Here is a 19086-nt window from a genome sequence, read left to right as displayed (position 1 = left end):
GTGATTGTAAAGGACACATGTTAAACTTACCTTCTCTGTGCAATGGTTTTACACAGAGCAGCCCCAATCCTCTTCTTTTTCGGTCCCCCGCCTGTGGTCATGGCTCCTCCTCTCTCTCTCAAGCCTGTTGCTATGGGGGCACTCGAGCAGGCTCACTCCTGAGCCGCACTCTGTGTGTCCATTCATGCACAGAGCACAGATGGGTCCCGCCCCCCTGCTCTCTCATTGGCTCACTGGTCGTGATTGACAGCAGCAGTAGCCAGTAGCTCCTGCTGCTGCATGAACCAGTGAGACGAGAGAGACCACTACCCTCATTCACATCGCTGGATTGAGATGTGGCTCAGGTAAGTATAGGGGGGGGGGCTTGAGGGGGAGCTGCATACAGAAGGTTTTTTGACCCTAATGCAGGGGTCAGCAACCAGTAGATTGCAATCTACCAGTAGATCAGTAGTCAGGTGACTGGTAGATCACAGTCTGGGCTTGCTGACCCGCCATCCCAGAGCATCAAACATAGTGCAATGCAGAAAAACTACTTGTAAACTTGAAGCTGTAGTAGGAAGCAAGAGTCGCATAAGCTGATGCCTCCTCAGTAGTGCTGACTCCTGTCCCATGTGGAGTGATACCAACTGCATCCCACCTCCTATCCTGGCTAGTGGTCTCCAGAGTGGTGCCAGCAGCAGGAAAGAAGAGATCTTCAGGTCGGTGTGAAGAAATACACTAGGCATAATAGTATAGGGCTGCTTTCACACTGATGTGCTGCAGTTTACGCACACTGCAGGTGCAGGGCAATGTACCCGCAGATTTCCTGTGGGTTTACTGTGCTTAGCCATAGACTTCAATTATATCCTGCAGGTTTAGCGCACTTTCGGAATGCAGGAGTTTTGGTGTGCTTTCACAAAGTGCACCACATCTGCAGGAAATAATAGAAGTCTATGGCAAAGCACAGCTAACCCAAGAAGGTATCAGATGCACTGTACGCTCGGTGCAGGTAAACTGCAGCACATCAGTGTGAAAGCAGCCTTATGGGGGGGGCTCAGAACAGTAAGGGTTCATTTACATTTGTAGTTTGGGGGGGTGGTAAAACAGAGTTATAAAAAAAAAGTTATATGTCCTGTCATGGTTTGTGGGTGTAGCACCTGCCAAGCATGATCCATTCAAGTGAATGAGGCCACTCTGCAAATGCCCTGCAACCTTCTGCAGTACAGCAAACAAGGGGTTAAAGCTGGCAGTGTTGTGTTTCTCTCGCACCACCTGCTTTAACCCCTTGGACCCCGCAGAAGTAAGCAGTTGTTGCAGAGTGGCCCCATTTACTTGAATGGATTGTGTTTGGCAGGTGGTAGCACCCACCAAAAGCAACAAGCGGTTTAATTCCTGCTGGGGCGCTATATTGCCTTCTAACCACCTGATTTAACCCCTTGGACCCCGCAGAAGTAAGCAGTTGTTGCAGAGTGGCCCCATTTACTTGAATGGATTGTGTTTGGCAGGTGGTAGCACCCACCAAAAGCAACAAGCGGTTTAATTCCTGCTGGGGCGATATGTTGCCTTCTAACCACCTGATTTAAACCCATGATTACCGTGCAAAGCATGTGATTGCAACATAGTAGTATGACAGGTTTAAATCAAGTGTGAGGAGGTGACACTGTGCCTGGTGATCTTTGACTTCTCCCATGTTGTTTGGGTAGATCTCCACCACTTCAAGGTTGCATACACCTGCCCTAATGTATAAACTGCATTGAGGTAAGTAACCTTTAGCCTTTAGAATCACTTTAAGTGGAAAGTGAAAACCTACAATAGGCCAAAAGCAGAAAATCTAAAATCTTCCCACCATTGACTTTACCAGCAATGAAAACTAAAGAACTATTCCAATAATGCCCTAGTAAGTGGAGCTTCACTCTACTAATAAAATTGGCTCTTCTGACCTTTAAAGAACAGCTCTGAGGTCAGGTACTTGCAGACACTGAAACCAAGCACCTAGCTAGTTCTTCAACTACCCATCTAGCACTGATAGCACTAAATGTGTTAGTCCTTCTATAAAGCTTCATTGTTCTTGTGTACCCAGCCTAGAAGTACAGTCCCAACCCTTCCAACACACAAGAAAATACAGGGACTTTGGCTGGCAGCAAAATCTTTGGGATGTATCCAACTGTCCACTTTTGTCTACCAAAATCGGAGTCATAAAAAGACAGCTAAGTATAACCCCTGGCTGTGTGCCGAATTCTTTGTGCCTTCCCCTGAGTCGCAGCAGCTAAAATTGTCGAATTTGGTCAAAGCATTGTACGTTCTAGCAGACGCAACAACACAGCGTGGAGCAGTCCATCTTGGCGGGAGTGCCTCCATTTCCTGCTTTCTTGTTGATCTTGGGAAGAAGCAGCACAAAGGACATGGCCAGAGAGCAGTGGTAGAAACTGTGCACGTAGGTGTAATCCCATTCCTGAAGATACAAAAGTGGTTAATTGAAACTGTTTCCAACATCAAAACACATGATACACAGCAAAAATAAATAAATAAATGAAAATCACAGGAGAAAGGACTAAGAATGTAATCTTTTAACATTTTTTGTGTCTTATTATAATAATTTGATGTTTTGAAGACTTGATGCATGCTTACATGACTTTGTTTATCAAAAGCCATTGATCGCCATGTCCATGATGACATGGACATCACATAGCTTTTGTTAATCAAAAAAACTATGTCACACAAGCTAGAAAAAAATGTCAGTCTTGGTGGACATTTTTAAGAGTATTTTGGCAAAATCACGAATTTTGCTGCATATTTGGCAAAATTTCTTGACTCAGCCCCATGAATATAATGTATAATATATAAGTCAAATAAGCAATGGAAAAGAAGAAAACTCCTTTTGTTACCTCAAAGAAAAAACGCAGCATTAATGCAAGAGCACCAAAGCAGAATCCAGGACCTATCTGCTGCGTGTACACGCTCTTGTCTGGGTAGAGGCTTTTTGTTTCCTTCATTTTGCTCAGCTGTGAAAAAATGTAACAAAACATTTGATGTTAGGAAGCAGGAATGTTATAAAACAAGCAGGTGCAGCAGCTACTATGGAGACTATCTCTGAATAGACTTATCAGTACTTGTCTATTTGAATTGTTGCAATAAAAAAATGTTTTATCCTTATGTTTATTAGTTAGAACATAGCTTTTTAAAGTTGGCCACCAGCCCAAATAATTTTCTTAGTTTTCTATAGAGTGGGGAAGGGTGAGATCATTTCTTGTCCCTGTGAACAAATAGGAAGAGACTAGGGATGAGCCGAACACCCCCCTGTTCGGTTCGCACCACAACATGCGAACAGGAAAAAAGTTCGCTCGAACACGCGAACACCGTTAAAGTCTATGGGACACGAACATGAATAATCAAAAGTGCTAATTTTAAAGGCTTATATGCAAGTTATTGTCATAAAAAGTGTTTGGGGACCTGGGTCCTGCCCCAGGGGACATGGATCAATGCAAAAAAAAGTTTTAAAAACGGCCGTTTTTTCAGGAGCAGTGATTTTAATAATGCTTAAAGTCAAACAATAAAAGTGTAATATCCCTTTAAATTTCGTACCTGGGGGGTGTCTATAGTATGCCTGTAAAGGGGCGCATGTTTCCTGTGTTTAGAACAGTCTGACAGCAAAATGACATTTGGAAGGAAAAAACACATTTAAAACTACCCGCGGCTATTGCATTGCCGACAATACACATAGAAGTTCATTGATAAAAACGGCATGGGAATTCCCCCCAGGGAAACCCCGAACCAAAATTTAAAAAAAAAAAAATGACGTGGGGGGGTCCCCCTAAATTCCATACCAGGCCCTTCAGGTCTGGTATGGATATTAAGGGGAACCCCGGCCAAAATTAAAAAAAAAAATGACGTGGGGTTCCCCCTAAATTCCATACCAGACCCTTCAGGTCTGGTATGGATTTTAAGGGGAACCCCGCGCCAAAAAAAAAAAAAAAAACGGCGTGGGGTTCCCCCAAAAATCCATACCAGACCCTTATCCGAGCACGCAACCTGGCAGGCCGCAGGAAAAGAGGGGGGGACGAGAGTGCGGCCCCCCCCCCCTCCTGAACCGTACCAGGCCACATGCCCTCAACATTGGGAGGGTGCTTTGGGGTAGCCCCCCAAAACACCTTGTCCCCATGTTGATGAGGACAAGGGCCTCATCCCCACAACCGTGGCCGGTGGTTGTGGGGGTCTGCGGGCGGGGGGCTTATCGGAATCTGGAAGCCCCCTTTAACAAGGGGACCCCCAGATCCCGGCCCCCCCCCTGTGTGAAATGGTAAGGGGGTACTTACCCCTACCATTTCACTAAAAAACTGTCAAAATAGTTAAAAATGACAAGAGACAGTTTTTGACAATTCCTTTATTTAAATGCTTCTTCTATCTTCCTTCATCTTCTTCTTCTTCTGGTTCTTCTGACTCTTCTGGTTCTTCCTCCGGCGTTCTCGTCCAGCATCTTCTCCGCGGCGTCTTCTATCTTCTTCTCCTCGGGCCGCTCCGCACCCATGGCATGAGGGGAGGCTCCCGCTCTTCTCTTCATCCTCTTCTCTTCTTCATCTTCTCTTCTTTTCTTCTGCGGGCCGCTCCGCATCCATGCATGGAGGGAGGCTCCCGCTGTGTGACAGCGTCTCCTCGTCTGACGGTTCTTAAATAACGGGGGGCGGGGCCACCCGGTGACCCCGCCCCCCTCTGACGCACGGTGACTTGACGGGACTTCCCTGTGACGTCACGGGGAATGCCACAGGGAAGTCCCGTCATGTCCCGTGCGTCAGAGGGGGGCGGGGTCACCGGGTGGCCCCGCCCCCCGTTATTTAAGAACCGTCAGACGAGGAGACGCCGTCACACAGCGGGAGCCTCCCTCCATGCATGGATGCGGAGTGGCCCGCAGAAGAAAAGAAGAGAAGATGAAGATGAAGAAGATGAAGAAGAGAAGAGGATGAAGAAGAAGATGAAGAGAAGAGCGGGAGCCTCCCCTCATGCCATGGGTGCGGAGCGGCCCGAGGAGAAGAAGATAGAAGACGCCGCGGAGAAGATGCTGGACGAGAACGCCGGAGGAAGAACCAGAAGAGCCAGAAGAACCAGAAGAAGATGAAGGAAGATAGAAGAAGCATTTAAATAAAGGAATTGTCAAAAACTGTCTCTTGTCATTTTTAACTATTTTGACAGTTTTTTAGTGAAATGGTAGGGGTAAGTACCCCCTTACCATTTCACACAGGGGGGGGGGCCGGGATCTGGGGGTCCCCTTGTTAAAGGGGGCTTCCAGATTCCGATAAGCCCCCCGCCCGCAGACCCCCACAACCACCGGCCACGGTTGTGGGGATGAGGCCCTTGTCCTCATCAACATGGGGACAAGGTGTTTTGGGGGGCTACCCCAAAGCACCCTCCCAATGTTGAGGGCATGTGACCTGGTACGGTTCAGGAGGGGGGGGGGCCGCACTTTCGTCCCCCCCTCTTTTCCTGCGGCCTGCCAGGTTGCGTGCTCGGATAAGGGTCTGGTATGGATTTTTGGGGGAACCCCACGCCGTTTTTTTTTTTTTTTTTGGCGCGGGGTTCCCCTTAAAATCCATACCAGACCTGAAGGGTCTGGTATGGAATTTAGGGGGAACCCCACGTCATTTTTTTTTTTAAATTTTGGCCGGGGTTCCCCTTAATATCCATACCAGACCTGAAGGGCCTGGTATGGAATTTAGGGGGACCCCCCCACGTCATTTTTTTTTTTTTTAATTTTGGTTCGGGGTTTCCCTGGGGGGAATTCCCATGCCGTTTTTATCAATGAACTTCTATGTGTATTGTCGGTAATGCAATAGCCGCGGGTAGTTTTAAATGGGTTTTTTCCTTCCAAATGTCATTTTGCTGTCAGACTGTTCTAAACACGGGAAACATGCGCCCCTTTACAGGCATACTATAGACACCCCCCAGGTACGAAATTTAAAGGGATATTACACTTTTATTGTTTGACTTTAAGCATTATTAAAATCACTGCTCCTGAAAAAACGTCAGTTTTTAAAACTTTTTTTTGCATTGATACATGTCCCCTGGGGCAGGACCCGGGTCCCCAAACACTTTTTATGACAATAACTTGCATATAAGCCTTTAAAATTAGCACTTTTGATTTCTCCCATAGACTTTTAAAGGGTGTTCCGCGGCATTCGAATTTGCCGCGAACACCCCAAATTATTCGGTGTTCGGCGAACTTGCGAACAGCTAATGTTCGAGTCGAACATGAGTTCGACTCGAACTCGAAGCTCATCCCTAGAAGAGACAAGTACCCTAATGAAGCTTTAACTTCACTTGATCCCAACTAAAAACAACAACATTGGAATCCCATGAGAGCATTGTAAATACTATATTGTTATTTATACCATGTGGTATGTAATCTTGGGGTGTGGGTGAGTAGGAGGGGGGGAGGGGGGTTTGTGAGGTCAGTGCATAGTTGCAGTATGATTGTCCTTCATATCTCCAAATTAATGATGGTGTATGGGGTCAGTCTGCCAAAAACACAGTAGAACAGTACTTGCTTTTTCTTACAAGTCCTATAATACGGCTACAGTCACCTCAAGGAACATCTAAAAATGTCAATGTACCTAAGCAGTACCCTGAAAAATCTTGATTAATGTGTGTGAATGCGCTACTCCCATATTACCACCACTTCCAATGTTCTCTTTCTATTTTTCCCAAACAATCACTCATAAGTAATATCATGTGCATTAAATTAAACCAAAAAAACTTGAAACCAGACAAAAATTAAAACATATATTATTCAATGCATAAAAAGTCCTTCAAAAGTGCTGCAAAATCCTTTATCAATTGCTGTGACTGACGTGCTCCTGTGTTCCTTCAGTAATCATATGTGACTTAGTGAGACACCACCACCTTTGAGATTGGCCACTCACCAGATGCTTTTTTAGTGATGCGCCTTTGGTTCATTCATGGGATAACCACTCCACCTAAGTAACACTCCTCACCGGCTATAATTGGACTCTAGTATTCCTCATATGAAAGCATAGGGACGAAAAACGATCATAGCGCAATATGTTTAAACTATTTATTATATAAAATCCAAAGAAGAATATCCACTCACATTTAAAAGTGCCCTCGAGCTGGGCAATTCTCCCAGCAGCCTTTTTTTTTGCATCAGGTGACCAGATACGAACGGGAACAGGAACGAGGTTTGAAGCGCAAGCTAAACGTGGAGGCCGCACACTACTACTAGGCGGACCATGTAACAGCCCAACACCCGTCCATAACTGCTGGATAAGCTTCGTGCCGGCTCGAGGGAACTTTTAAATGTGAGTGGATACTCTTCTTTGGATTTTATATAATAAATAGTTTAAACATATTGCGCTATGATCGTTTTTTGTCCCTATGCTTTCATATGAGGAATACTAGAGTCCAATTATAGCCGGTGAGGAGTGTTACTTAGGTGGAGTGGTTATCCCATGAATGAACCAAAGGCGCATCACTAAAAAAGCATCTGGTGAGTGGCCAATCTCAAAGGTGGTGGTGTCTCACTAAGTCACATATGATTACTGAAGGAACACAGGAGCACGTCAGTCACAGCAATTGATAAAGGATTTTGCAGCACTTTTGAAGGACTTTTTATGCATTGGATAATATATGTTTTAATTTTTGTCTGATTTCAAGTTGTTTTGGTTTAATTTAATGCACATGATATTACTTATGAGTGATTGTTTGGGAAAAATAGAAAGAGAACATTGGAAGTGGTGGTAATATGGGAGTAGCGCATTCACTCACATTAATCAGCATTTCCAGCCCATTCCAATGAAGGGTCTTTTTTGAATGCAGCAACTTTGACACATACCTTTTAAGGATTTTGGAGGAAGTAGTGGTTTTGCGCCAGTGACACACACACACTAACCCTGAAAAATCTACCTATTATCTTGAGTTCCTTTCATAAAAACAGGATACCCAGGCACTCCTGTGCCACCTTGACCCTCATATATGTATTTCTCATGTGTGAGATCATCTGAGGCGCTGCTTTCTCTGAATATTAGTCACACCAGATTTGGAGTAAAATTTGATGATGTCACTGTTGTACTGCTCACTGTTTCCATTGTTGGAGAGGAAGAAGTACCTGAGGACCTGCAGTGCATGGACTTCCCTGCTTCTGCTTCATTCATTTAGTGGATGTTTGCTTTCTGTACCTATCCTACTGCTGCTTGAATATTGCCCCACCGGTCATTAGGTCACCACTGTTCTGTTGGCTAGTCCTTTGCCTTTTGCCTGCCCTTTCTGAGATAGGCTTCCAGAGTTCAGTTCCTTCTTAAACCACCCGAAAATTAATACTATCTCTTGGGAACTCTATTGGTGGATTCTTAGGTTGTACGCCAGCTGTGGACATTATGGGGGGCTCCCAGTCTCAATGCTGGAATTTTATTTGCTCTTATGGAAAATGAAAGAGTTCCACAAATCACTAAAGATCAGAACTAGGCCGTAATCCACCTTTATCTTAGAAATATATTTTTGGCAGATATATCTTGAATCTAGAATTCGAATGTGACCAATGTGCTGCATGGTAGCATTACTTACCCATTTGACAGTAATTACCAGCACTGCTGTGCCGATAGGCCCTGAGTAGACACCATATCCAAAGCGATCTTGATATATTGTCACTGCTATGGTAAGAACACCAAACATGACCAGCGTGGACCTCTTGGGCTCATCGAACTCTGCTAAGGCTAAACAAGCAACAGTGTTAAAAAGAGGTTTATTTATATATACGTCAATATTTCTACATGTGCAGGAATGCACTCTATGTACACCCCTAATGCAGGTGGCAGTACAGAGTGTGGATTCATCTATAATCATAAGCTGCCATATATACAAACTGACTTTTATCCTCATATACTCTCCTAGGCAGGTAAATAAAAAAAATACTGCATATCAATATTTTATTTATTACTGTTCTGTGATTCATTTTACTTCTATGCTGTGAATAACTTGATGTCATCTGATCTTCTGCCTTTCACTAAACAGCTGAATGAGTCAGTGGGGTTTACCCCCCATGCCCCTCTTCATGGCCTACATGATGTTTGGATTTTCAGTTTGACGGGATCAGTCAAAAGTAAGGAGACCATGATGGTCTTTCTTATTAGAAAGCCTAGTATTCTGTACATTTCAAACAAAGTGTAATGAGAGCATTCTAAATTATTTTGATAAAAGTCCATTGTTTTTAAAGGAAACATTTATCTTTAAAAAATAGAATACATTTCTTATTTGAGGTGTTTCTAAGCAAAAGTTATAAACCGAGATATGGGGGTTACTTACGAAAGGCAAATTCACTTTGCACTGCAAGTGCACTTGGAATTGCAGTCGATCTAAATCTTAGGGGAAGGTCTGAAATGAGGGGAAGCTCTGCTGATTTTATAAAATCCAATCATGTGCAAGCTAAAATGCTGTTTTTTATTTTCCTTGCATGTCCCCCTCGGATCTGCAGCGACTTTACTTGAAAGTGCACTTGCAATGCAAAGTGGATTTGCCTTTAGTAAATAACCCCCATACTGTCCCAAGATGTGGGCATACATGTCTATGTACCTTTCAAGATTATACATTTAAACACTAAAGACAGAAAATCAACAATGCAGCCAGCATTCTCAGAGTTAGGACAGCAATGGCAGCCTTTGACCAATTACATGTTTGTTTTTTTTTAAAACTGGTGCTGGGAGATGGAATTGTTCCACAGACGTTCTCCTATAAAGCTCACCGGTAGAATATTTACAGTGAGCCCTGATTTTAAATGTAGAGTTTGGCGGAGAGTCCTCTCCAATGTGACGTTCATATTTTTACATGTTTGCTGATCCTTATTTTTATGATAGTACAGTATTGCCTACGTTGAATAAGAATCTCCCTCTAGTGGTCATCTGTATATAAGGCATTTTAGAATCTCCTTTTAATAATTGATGAGGTAAGATAAATTAGCCGTAAGATAAATTAGCCGCACGGGCTTTAGTTTCCAGTCAGTGTGGATAGACTGAAAGACGATTTATATAATCCTTGTGCAGTACTCCTAAACAGAAAGCCCTGTTTTTGCCTGGTTGCCCCTATGTGCACCCATAATAAAAAACTCATACAGAAACACACAATGTAAAGTTGTTGTAAACCTCAGACATGAAATATGAACAAAGAATATCCTTCTATAGTGTGTGCTTGTCTCAATTAAGAGCACTGAGTGTCATTTCTGTCTGCTGCTTCTTTTCTCTGCTGTCAGCATGAGTCACTTCTGACAAGTTTTCTTGACACCAAGAGAAAAATGGTGACGGGGAGGGATCTCCAGCTGATTGACAGCTTCTGTTCTGTTCCTCTGAGCTGTGTGAAGGAGGGTGTGTCCCTTCCCTCCAATCAGCTCTCAGAACTCTCCTTTACTGAGCTCTACAGAGTATAACTTCAGCTCTTCACCCACTTTTTTCTGACATCTCAGACAAGCTTTAAATTCTGCACTATGAACGGATGTAGAGAAGAGAAGGCTGCAGATAAACAGGTACAACCTATGTAGGAGGATTTGTTTTATCTCTGTGTATTACCTGAGGCCAGTCACTTAACTGGGTATATGTAATGATTTTACAACCACTTTAAACACATATAGATAAGTTCACTTACATTAAAGCAGTAGTAAACCATGGCTGTTGTAAAAACAAAAACAAAAAAAAAACCCTGCAAGGCAATGGCATAATGTGCTAGTATGCATCACATACTAGCACATTATGAAATGCTCACCTTGAAACTAAGCCCTCCAGCGCTGTGCTGTCACCGCTGAGAGGGCTGACACCTTCCCCCAGTCTTTCTTACGGGTTTGCGCACTTTGGCTACGTGATTGGCCAGAGCCACGATGATGTCACTCCCACGTATGGGAGTGAACTCTACTGTTCCGGTACGAAGCTCTGAAGGTCGGGCAAGGTATGCCTGACCTTCAGAGGGCATGTGCCAGGGAAGTAACTTTCTGAATCCAGGGTGAAAATCTCCTAAACGGTGCACGTTTAGGATATATTCATTTTACCTACAGGAAAACCTTATTATAGGATTATCTGTAGGTAAAAATTATCTTGCAGGGTTTACTACCACTGGAGTCCAGGTCGAAGATAAATACACAAGTGGAACTATATCTTACTATACACTTTATTAGAACTATTTTACCTGACAAAGGATTTCTAATTTTGCTTTGTCAGTGTTGCAATCCTGGCATCTCTGCCAGACAGTACAGCCAGACTATCCATATCTATTACAGCGGCACAGCTTAGTGAAGAACACATCGCATGCCCGCTGATTGGACAGTGGAGCAGCAACATATTAGTTAGATCTCTGCACACTCTGCTCTCTCCATCCATTAGCATGATTCCTATGTAGACCAGCAGAACCTTACTAGGGATTACAGGAGGATGATATCAGTGAGGATTCAGTCACTTGCGCTAGCTGCATTAAAAAAGAATATAATTTTTTTTTAAGTGGACCTGTAAGTCAGTGAGTTTGCCTAAGCTAAGATGATGCTAACAGTCTGCAGGCAGGACAAAGCATATGTTTACTATCCTCTCTCTCCCCGAGTGTTCAGAATGTTCCATAATCACAAATTGAGAGGCTGCGGTAGGGGCTAATCTGTGTCAGACATTTGTGAACACCATGGCCTTCATCAGTCTTTTTCGGCTTTCATGTGCCTCCAAAGAGATGAGTGTACTACCTCTTTCACTGCAGAAAACTTGCATTTGCTTTATTTAGAGACCTGGTGGGTTTTCTTAATATGACAAAATATATCTGATGCTAGGTGCACTTTAATAAATACATAACTGGGTAATATTTTTACCTGCCCGCAGTCCATCTTAAAGTTGTTATGGCTTAATAGGCCTTTAAAAGCAGCAGATTCTCTTTAAACTTTTGGCACCTTTTAGCTACCGTATTTACTTGTGTTTCTTAGAAGATAAAATCATCTATGGGACAGACAAACTTACCTATCAGTGACACCCACATGGACAAGGCTGTGCCGTAGATACTGAAGAATTCTAGCAGATCGTATCTCATGAAACAAATCATGGAGAATCCGGGGCCTTCACAAACATGGTACATCTACAGAGACAAAAGGACAGATGATTAGCAGATGCTGCGGATCCTAAAAACTCCACAGCAGTGAAAGGGTGTAGAGCGACAGTTGTTGTTGATCTAAGGGTGGTCACAGCTGAGGGGCAAATGGTTAAAAGGCCTGAAAGACACTTTACTATCAACTGTCAGAAGAACTCTACAGTGTCCCAAAATACTCAGGAATGCCATTATTCATTGTCATCTGTTGGAGCCTGGGCAGATTCATTGATGTAAAATGCAAGAGGCACATCCTATCGTGAGGATGAAAGGCGTCAGCTGCGTACACGAAGCGTCTGAGCTGCAATGACAGCGTGTCATGGCCTTCAATGAAATGCTTCATTGTTTGTCACAGCCTGAACTTCACAAAAATAGGAAAAACAGCCACCATGCCTCCCATCACCTGAGGGGTGTGGAAATGAGTATGACTACAGGTGGGCCTTCCTCATTCTGATGGAACAAGGTCCCCAACTGCTAGAGGCCTAATGGTGACCTCCAGAGTCAGGGAGATCTGACATCCTTCTTCGTAAAGTGGGTTACCAGGCATGGTGAGTGTGGTGCAAGAAGAAATGCTGGGTGCCAGTCACTTTTTGAATGTGAACAAGAAATTATTGTCCTTTAACAGAACTGTGAGAGAGAGGGTTAGGGCCAAGACACCCTTAGGTAGATGCAATGGCAATTGGCAGACGCAGAGACTTCTATAGGTAGACAGCTATACAGTGGAAGGCCTCCAGCCAGGTAACACTTCTGTATAGGTAGGGCCGCTGTCTTCTATGGCACTAATCTTGCAACAGTCAATAAAAGGTAGTTGTATGTAAAGTTTGGTAACACAGAACAGTCCTTTACTTATCTCACAGTATCTCACTGTATATCTTCACTCACTGAGCTCTCATTATCTCACTAGACTTCCAGATCCCTGTCATAACTCGATCCCCCTGAGCTCTTAGCTCTTCCACAGCTATCCCGCTGTATACTGCTCAACTGTCACCCCCGCTATCCTGCTGGGTCCCTGGCTTGGCACTTGCTGAAGCTTTTCCACCTCTTCACCATTCACAGTTGGTGAGAAGACTGCTCTGGTAGTTGCTCAAGCTTACCCACTGTAGTCTCCGGTAGTAAGATGGATGGTCCCTTCGTGGCGTCAGCTTCCCTTCTACCTCCGACCACAACTGGTTCCCCGTCCGGCTGAACCTTCTCAACTTGGTTGGACTCCAATCCTGCAGTCCCAAACCTACGCTGCTTCTCCTGCTCCTGAATAGACCTCAGACAGCCTAGCAGCCAGGTGTCCCCGGGATAGGCCTCAGGCTTTCGGCCTAGCAGCCCGGGGCGACATAACACACGTCCACCTAGACAGCCGCCCAGGTGGCAACAAACCCTGATCACCTGACTCCACCCAAATAAATAGGCTCTCCAGCAAGCCAAGGGACTAAATAAACCCCTGCCAGATGGCTGAGACACCCCATCCATTCATACTCTGACCTTGCAAAGCCCCCTGTCATTCTAATGTCACCAGCCACAGTGACAGAAGAGAAAGGGTGCAGCAGTTCCAGAATTAGAGGGGAATGGATTGATCTTCTATCAATTAACCAGGAAAATTTCCACCTGGCAAACAAAATTTTTTAGCAACCCTGCCTAAACACCAGGGTGCTACACTGGTTCCAGGACTGTGGAACTGAATTTGTTCAGTATTTCCTCCAGCCACGTCATGTCATCTGTGTATAGGCAGACGCAGCCTATTAATAAAGAAGGTCTGGTCTGCGGTCGGAGAAAATGGCGAATTCTACAGCTCTTCTAAAGAGATGGCTGGTTCTCTTTTAAGAGATCCTATTAGACATCTTCTGCCAATGGATGTTTTACATTTTGTGCACTATTTGCACAGAGTGTTCTGTGCTAAAAAAGGTGATGGTCAACCTATGCAGAAGTTCAGCAGTAACATATAATACCAGCACGCTTAGCGCGCCACTGCAAAAAAGTGGGTGTGACTCATTTAGATATGGGATCTGGCTATATTGAGTAAGGGGGCTTTTTAGGAATGTCGTATATGAATAATGTTCTTCTCTATAGTGGGCAACTTTCTTTGTATACATCTAAGCAGACAGATTTACAGATACAAAGTTACTTTGTACTGTAACAGCACATGGAGGAAAAAGTCAAGATATCACAGTATCTGTGTAGATCAATGTCCTATGGGAACATTCAGCATAGGGTACCAAAAGACACCAGCAGGATTTCATATTTTATGGGGGGGGGATAGAGGAAGAAGAAGACAAAGGGAGGGATTAGTAGGGGAGCTCAAGCAGACAGTAGTAGTTTCAGTCCTCATGCATACACAGGAGTATATAGGCATTTAATATACATTGTTTTCCCACCACAGCTGGGGTATGTTGCCAACCACAGCCCCATGTGTGTATAGTGTAATTAATGGAATGCAGAAGTACTGCATGCAACATATCTTGTTTTACACGCATACGTAGGTTTGTGCCGATGTGCAAAAGCTTCAGCGTTTACACAGATATAGGGGCATACAGACACTCACTTCTATGGCCATTTGTATGCCCATCTGCAGTTCCTCAGCTGTGGGAAAACATTTTTTTTTTTACTCTTGGCATAAGTCCATATGCATGTAGCCTTAGGGCCCATTCACGCAACAACGCACATACAATTGTTTTTTCTGCGCGTTTTTAAGCATATTTTCATCTGCTTTTATGCGTGTTTTTATGCATAGTTCTTTATTTTTTTTTCAAAGGCAGGTTTCCTGACCTAATTGTTGTGGGTGATCGATGTGTTGTGGTGTTATATTATAAACATGTTGTCTAAAATCGCACAGCTATGGAAACACTGCATTTTATTGTGAGCATTGTTTTCTGTGTGTCATTTCAGTTACCTGCGTTTTTCCATTGGGAAAAACACAGGCGATTGCACATAGTGTGAACGGGTCCTTAGGGTTGAGCAGGCAGAATGTTGAAAAAGAGGAAGCAGGAAAGGCGTGACAGGTACAATGTTCACTTTGCATCCACTGGACCCAACCTATAATAGGCCTTTAATAAGGAACATTAATAGATTTCCATGTAAGTGTCTAACCTTCTCTAGTCTTATATAGTATTGTATATAGATAAACAGGAGGTGCCAACATCCCAGCCAGTGGCGGCCACTCCATTAGGGGCGCAGGGGCGCCGCCCCCCTAATCCATGCACTGGCCCCTTATCTACATGCAGGGCACCGGACGCATGGATTTCATTGTTTTTGTTTTTTTTTTAAGCACGTGATTAGAGCCTGAGACTCTAATTGGCTTCAAAAAAGGGTGGGCTCGGGGCACAGAGCACTGCGCCCCGAGCCCACCCACTTGTGTGACATTAGCGAATTAATATTGCTAATGTCTTCCTGCTTCTCCACCCGGTCAGTCAGGAAGTGGATCCTGAGACCCAATTGGCCAGGGAGTCTTAGGACTCCTGGCCAATCGGGTCTCAGGACCCACTTTCTGTTTGGCCGGGAGGAGAAGCAACGCCTGTGTGGCCAGGAGGTTGGAGTGAAGAGCAGCCCCCTAAGGTAAGGCCGGACTGATCGCTGTCTTCCCGTCCACCTCCCATGTGGCGGTTGTGCGAGGTTTGTTTTCGCCCCCCCAAATATTGAGCACCAGCCACCACTGATCCCAACAGCAAACTTTCTAAGCAAAGGGCCAGTTTATAGTCCTTCAGGCTTTATGAGGACCAGACTGCGGCCAGTGGGTGTAGAAAATGGCTTGGCATCAGTGCCCTATCAGTGCCCTATCATTGGTTTTATTGGAAGGAATAGTGCCCCATTGTTGCTATTAATGGGAAGAATTGTGCACCATTGATGGTGTCCGTGGATGGAATTGTGTCTTATCATTGGTGTCAGTTGGTGGAATAGTGCCCCAAGGGCCAGATAAAGGCAAGCAAAGGGCCACAGCTTGGAAACCACAGAGGTAGAGCGTGCAATGTGGCGAAATTTTGTAAGTTGTGGCTTAAAAAAGAATTCTGTGATGTGTACATACAAAGAACAGAAAGCAGGGAATTGTGTCCAGTAGGGTTGATTTACTAAAACTGAAGAATGTTAAATCAGGTGCAGATGATTTAGCATTTAGCCAATCAGCTTGTTCAATTAAGCTTTGACAAAAAAAAAAAAAATTGGAAGCTAATTGGTTTTTATGCAGAGCTGCACCAGATTATTTTGCACACTCCAGTTTTAGTAAATCAACCCCACTGTGTCTAACAAAAGTACAATGCAATGGCGATATGTAAGGCTACTTTCACACTGAGGCGTGCGGGCGCCGGCGGTACAGCGGCGCTAAATATAGCGCCGCTTTACCATCATTTTAGCGGCGATAGCGGGGCGGTTTTAACCCCCCGCTAACGGCCGAAAAAGGGTTAAAACCGGCCGCAAAGCGCCGCTGCAGCAGCGCTTTGTGGGCGAGTTTGCAGCGCTGCCCCCTCGGGGCTTTCACACTGGAGTGCATTGAGCAGCTCTTTCGGGGCGCTTTGCAGGCGCTATTTTTAGCACTTTAGCGCCTGCAAAACGCCTCAGTGTGAAAGGAGCCTAAATGTTAACATTTTTGAAACCGTAAACAAAACAGCAAAATAAACCTTTAGACCCCTTTCACACTGCCAGCGGGCTACGTTAGCGGTAAAGTACAGATAGTTTTAGCAGTGCTTTACCATCATTTTAGCAGCGCTTTCCGGCCACTAGCGGGGTGCTTTTAACCCTCCCACTAGTGGCCTAAGAAAGGGTTAAATGCGCCCGAAAAGGTCGGTGCTGAAGCACTTTGCAGGCGCCCATTCATTTCAATGTGCAGGGGCGGTAGAGGAGCAGGCGCAAAGATGCTGCTTGCAGGACTTTTTCTAACGTCCTGCAAGCGCACCGCCCCAGTGTGAAAGCACTCGGGCTCTCACATATTGGCTGCAGGGGAGGTGTCTCAGTGTGAAAGGGGTCTTAAGCGCTGTGCACATTATCATGTTGTGGGAGCGTGCACATTCCCTCTCTAGATTAGATACACTGCAGGGTGTATCTAATCTGGGGAAAGGGATGTCATTTTTTTAAAGCAGTTTCAGGTACATGGGAAGAGCAATGTTTGTATTTTAAATATATTAAAAAACATTTTGAAAACATCCGTATTACAGGCCATAATGGTTTAGAACAGATCGATCATAGAGGCAACTGGCAATCAATATTAATCAATGATGAATTTTTTTTTGATAACACACATGTGAGATTGTATTTCAATCTGATAATAATAGAAGGCGAACAATTTAGTAAATATAATCCTTTCTCCTATTGATCTCTTACTGTGTGTGATTAATAATTGATACAGTAAATATTTGAACATAAGGAATGTGTATATAAAAATATTTATGCTTTGTGCCCTGTTTGATTGCTTGCCTTTGTAAAGAAAGCTGCAAAAGGTAAAAAGGTTGCAAAAAAAAAAGAGTTCACCCAACAGACAAAAGAAAATTCTAATCCTAAAGTTGATCCAGAGAATGGCAGAAAACCTTTCTGATCTCCGAAGGTAATCCGATATTGTACTCCTAAGACCCCTTTCACACTTGTACTACCTGACGTCACGCGACTTTGATGAGACTGTGTCTATGGACCTCAAGTCTCATCAAAGTCAGACCAAAGTAGTGCAAGGACTATTTTGAAGTAGCTGCGACTTAAAGTCGCACAGATATGAACAATACTCATTGGGTACGATTTGTCATGCATTTTGCAGTCCCAAGTCTCAGGACAAGTCGCACAAGTGTTGTAGGGGCCTTAATCAACATTCTGAAATTTTGTGTCTTATAAATATTCGTAGATAGTTATATTTTGTGCATTTAGAAATGAATTCAGCTGATTATTGAAGCAACCTACAGAGTCAGCTCAAACCCTCTCTTGCTCTTACATTGAAGAATCCTTTCCATATTTTCCATCCTTTCCTAGAATTCTTTTCCTTCAGTGTTAATTAGTATTTTGTTCTGCTTGACTATACAAATACTATACAAAAGCTTGCGCCACTGCAGACATCTGTGCTCCTCTCTACTTGTGAACACTGCCCCGCTGCTTGTGTTTGGGTGCTAGCCCAGCTTGCCAGCCTCATACAAGTAACACGACAAGGATCCGGATGGCTGCACGCCTAAAAAAGCTTTAATATTCAAATTGCAGACCTAAAAGCATTACACTGTCATGTAATACTTTTAAGTCTGCAATTTAAATATTAAAGCTTTTTTAGGAGTGCAGCCATCCGGATCCTTGTCGTGTTACTAGTATACTAGTACTTTGTTCTGCACTATATCTGCCATGCTGTATAGGGTCTGATTTAAGTGGTTGAAAGGCAAACTATATGTGTTGCCCATAGTACTCAATCAAACTTCAACTTCAGCATTTTTCATTTCTGGTTTGAAGGTGATTTGTTGCAATAAGCAACCAGCAGATCTTGTAGACACTCTCAGAGGCCAAATTATTACCTTTACTGACTTTAATGGCATGAGGTATATGACTCGCTTCTACAGTTTTTAGCACATTTGTGTTATGTGTATTGCCTTTCTAGTCAACACACAATGGACAACAGTAAGAAACCAGAATAAAAGAAGGCTTACCGCAATGAAAAACATGGTGAAAAAATATACCATAGCCTCCATGTGGAACTGCCTCTTGGCTGCAATGCTGATGGTGGGCACCAGTGCCAGGCTGCTGATGGTCGGTAAAAGAATCTTTGCCAGTATAGAGCCCATAGCGATGAAATATGATTGTATGATCAGAGACAGCGACTGGTGTGAAGCAGCACGTGGGGACTGACTGAGTGCAGGGTCAGGGGGGGATTTAAAATTTAAAGGGACCAACAACAACAGGTGCTTTACAAGAGGAGGGGTGGGGGACTGTAACAGCTGATGGCAGGCTCCTCTCCAGCTGGTACAGGATTCAGCACATACTATCCCACATGTTTATAATCTGTAAACATTACAATATAATCATATTTCATTATTTAAAGTAAACTTATGCATTTCGATTCCTTCTCTA

The 19086-nt window shown here is 43.9% G+C and overlaps 1 protein-coding gene across 1 annotated transcript; it reads right to left on the bottom strand.

Moving 5' to 3' along the window:
• Positions 1-353: 353 nt before the first annotated feature.
• On the bottom strand, positions 354-18864 carry MYMK (myomaker, myoblast fusion factor). The gene is made up of 5 exons (XM_073597965.1): positions 18666-18864; positions 11955-12069; positions 8548-8696; positions 2865-2981; positions 354-2431 (listed from the first exon to the last, which is right to left on the bottom strand). The coding sequence occupies exons 1-5, from the start codon at positions 18798-18800 to the stop codon at positions 2282-2284; spliced, it is 666 nt and encodes a 221-aa protein (XP_073454066.1). The 5' UTR covers positions 18801-18864; the 3' UTR covers positions 354-2281.
• Positions 18865-19086: the final 222 nt, after the last annotated feature.

The sequence above is a fragment of the Aquarana catesbeiana genome, linkage group LG09 (assembly GCF_042186555.1).
Source record: "Aquarana catesbeiana isolate 2022-GZ linkage group LG09, ASM4218655v1, whole genome shotgun sequence".
Taxonomy (NCBI): domain Eukaryota; kingdom Metazoa; phylum Chordata; class Amphibia; order Anura; family Ranidae; genus Aquarana; species Aquarana catesbeiana.
The sequence above is the reverse complement of the archived record's forward strand: the minus strand, read 5'-3'. Positions and strand labels throughout refer to the sequence as shown.

What these genes read in the sequence shown, in the direction of transcription:
- MYMK (XM_073597965.1), bottom strand. Translation starts at nt 18,800, where the DNA reads ATGGGCTCTATACTGGCAAAGATTCTTTTACCGACCATCAGCAGCCTG. An exon ending in TGGTAATTACTGTCAAATGG is followed by an intron (nt 2,982 to 8,547) that starts GTAAGTAATGCT and finishes ATTTTTTCACAG; the next exon opens with CTGAGCAAAATGAAGGAAAC. An exon ending in TGCTGCGTTTTTTCTTTGAG is followed by an intron (nt 2,432 to 2,864) that starts GTAACAAAAGGA and finishes TTGTATCTTCAG; the next exon opens with GAATGGGATTACACCTACGT.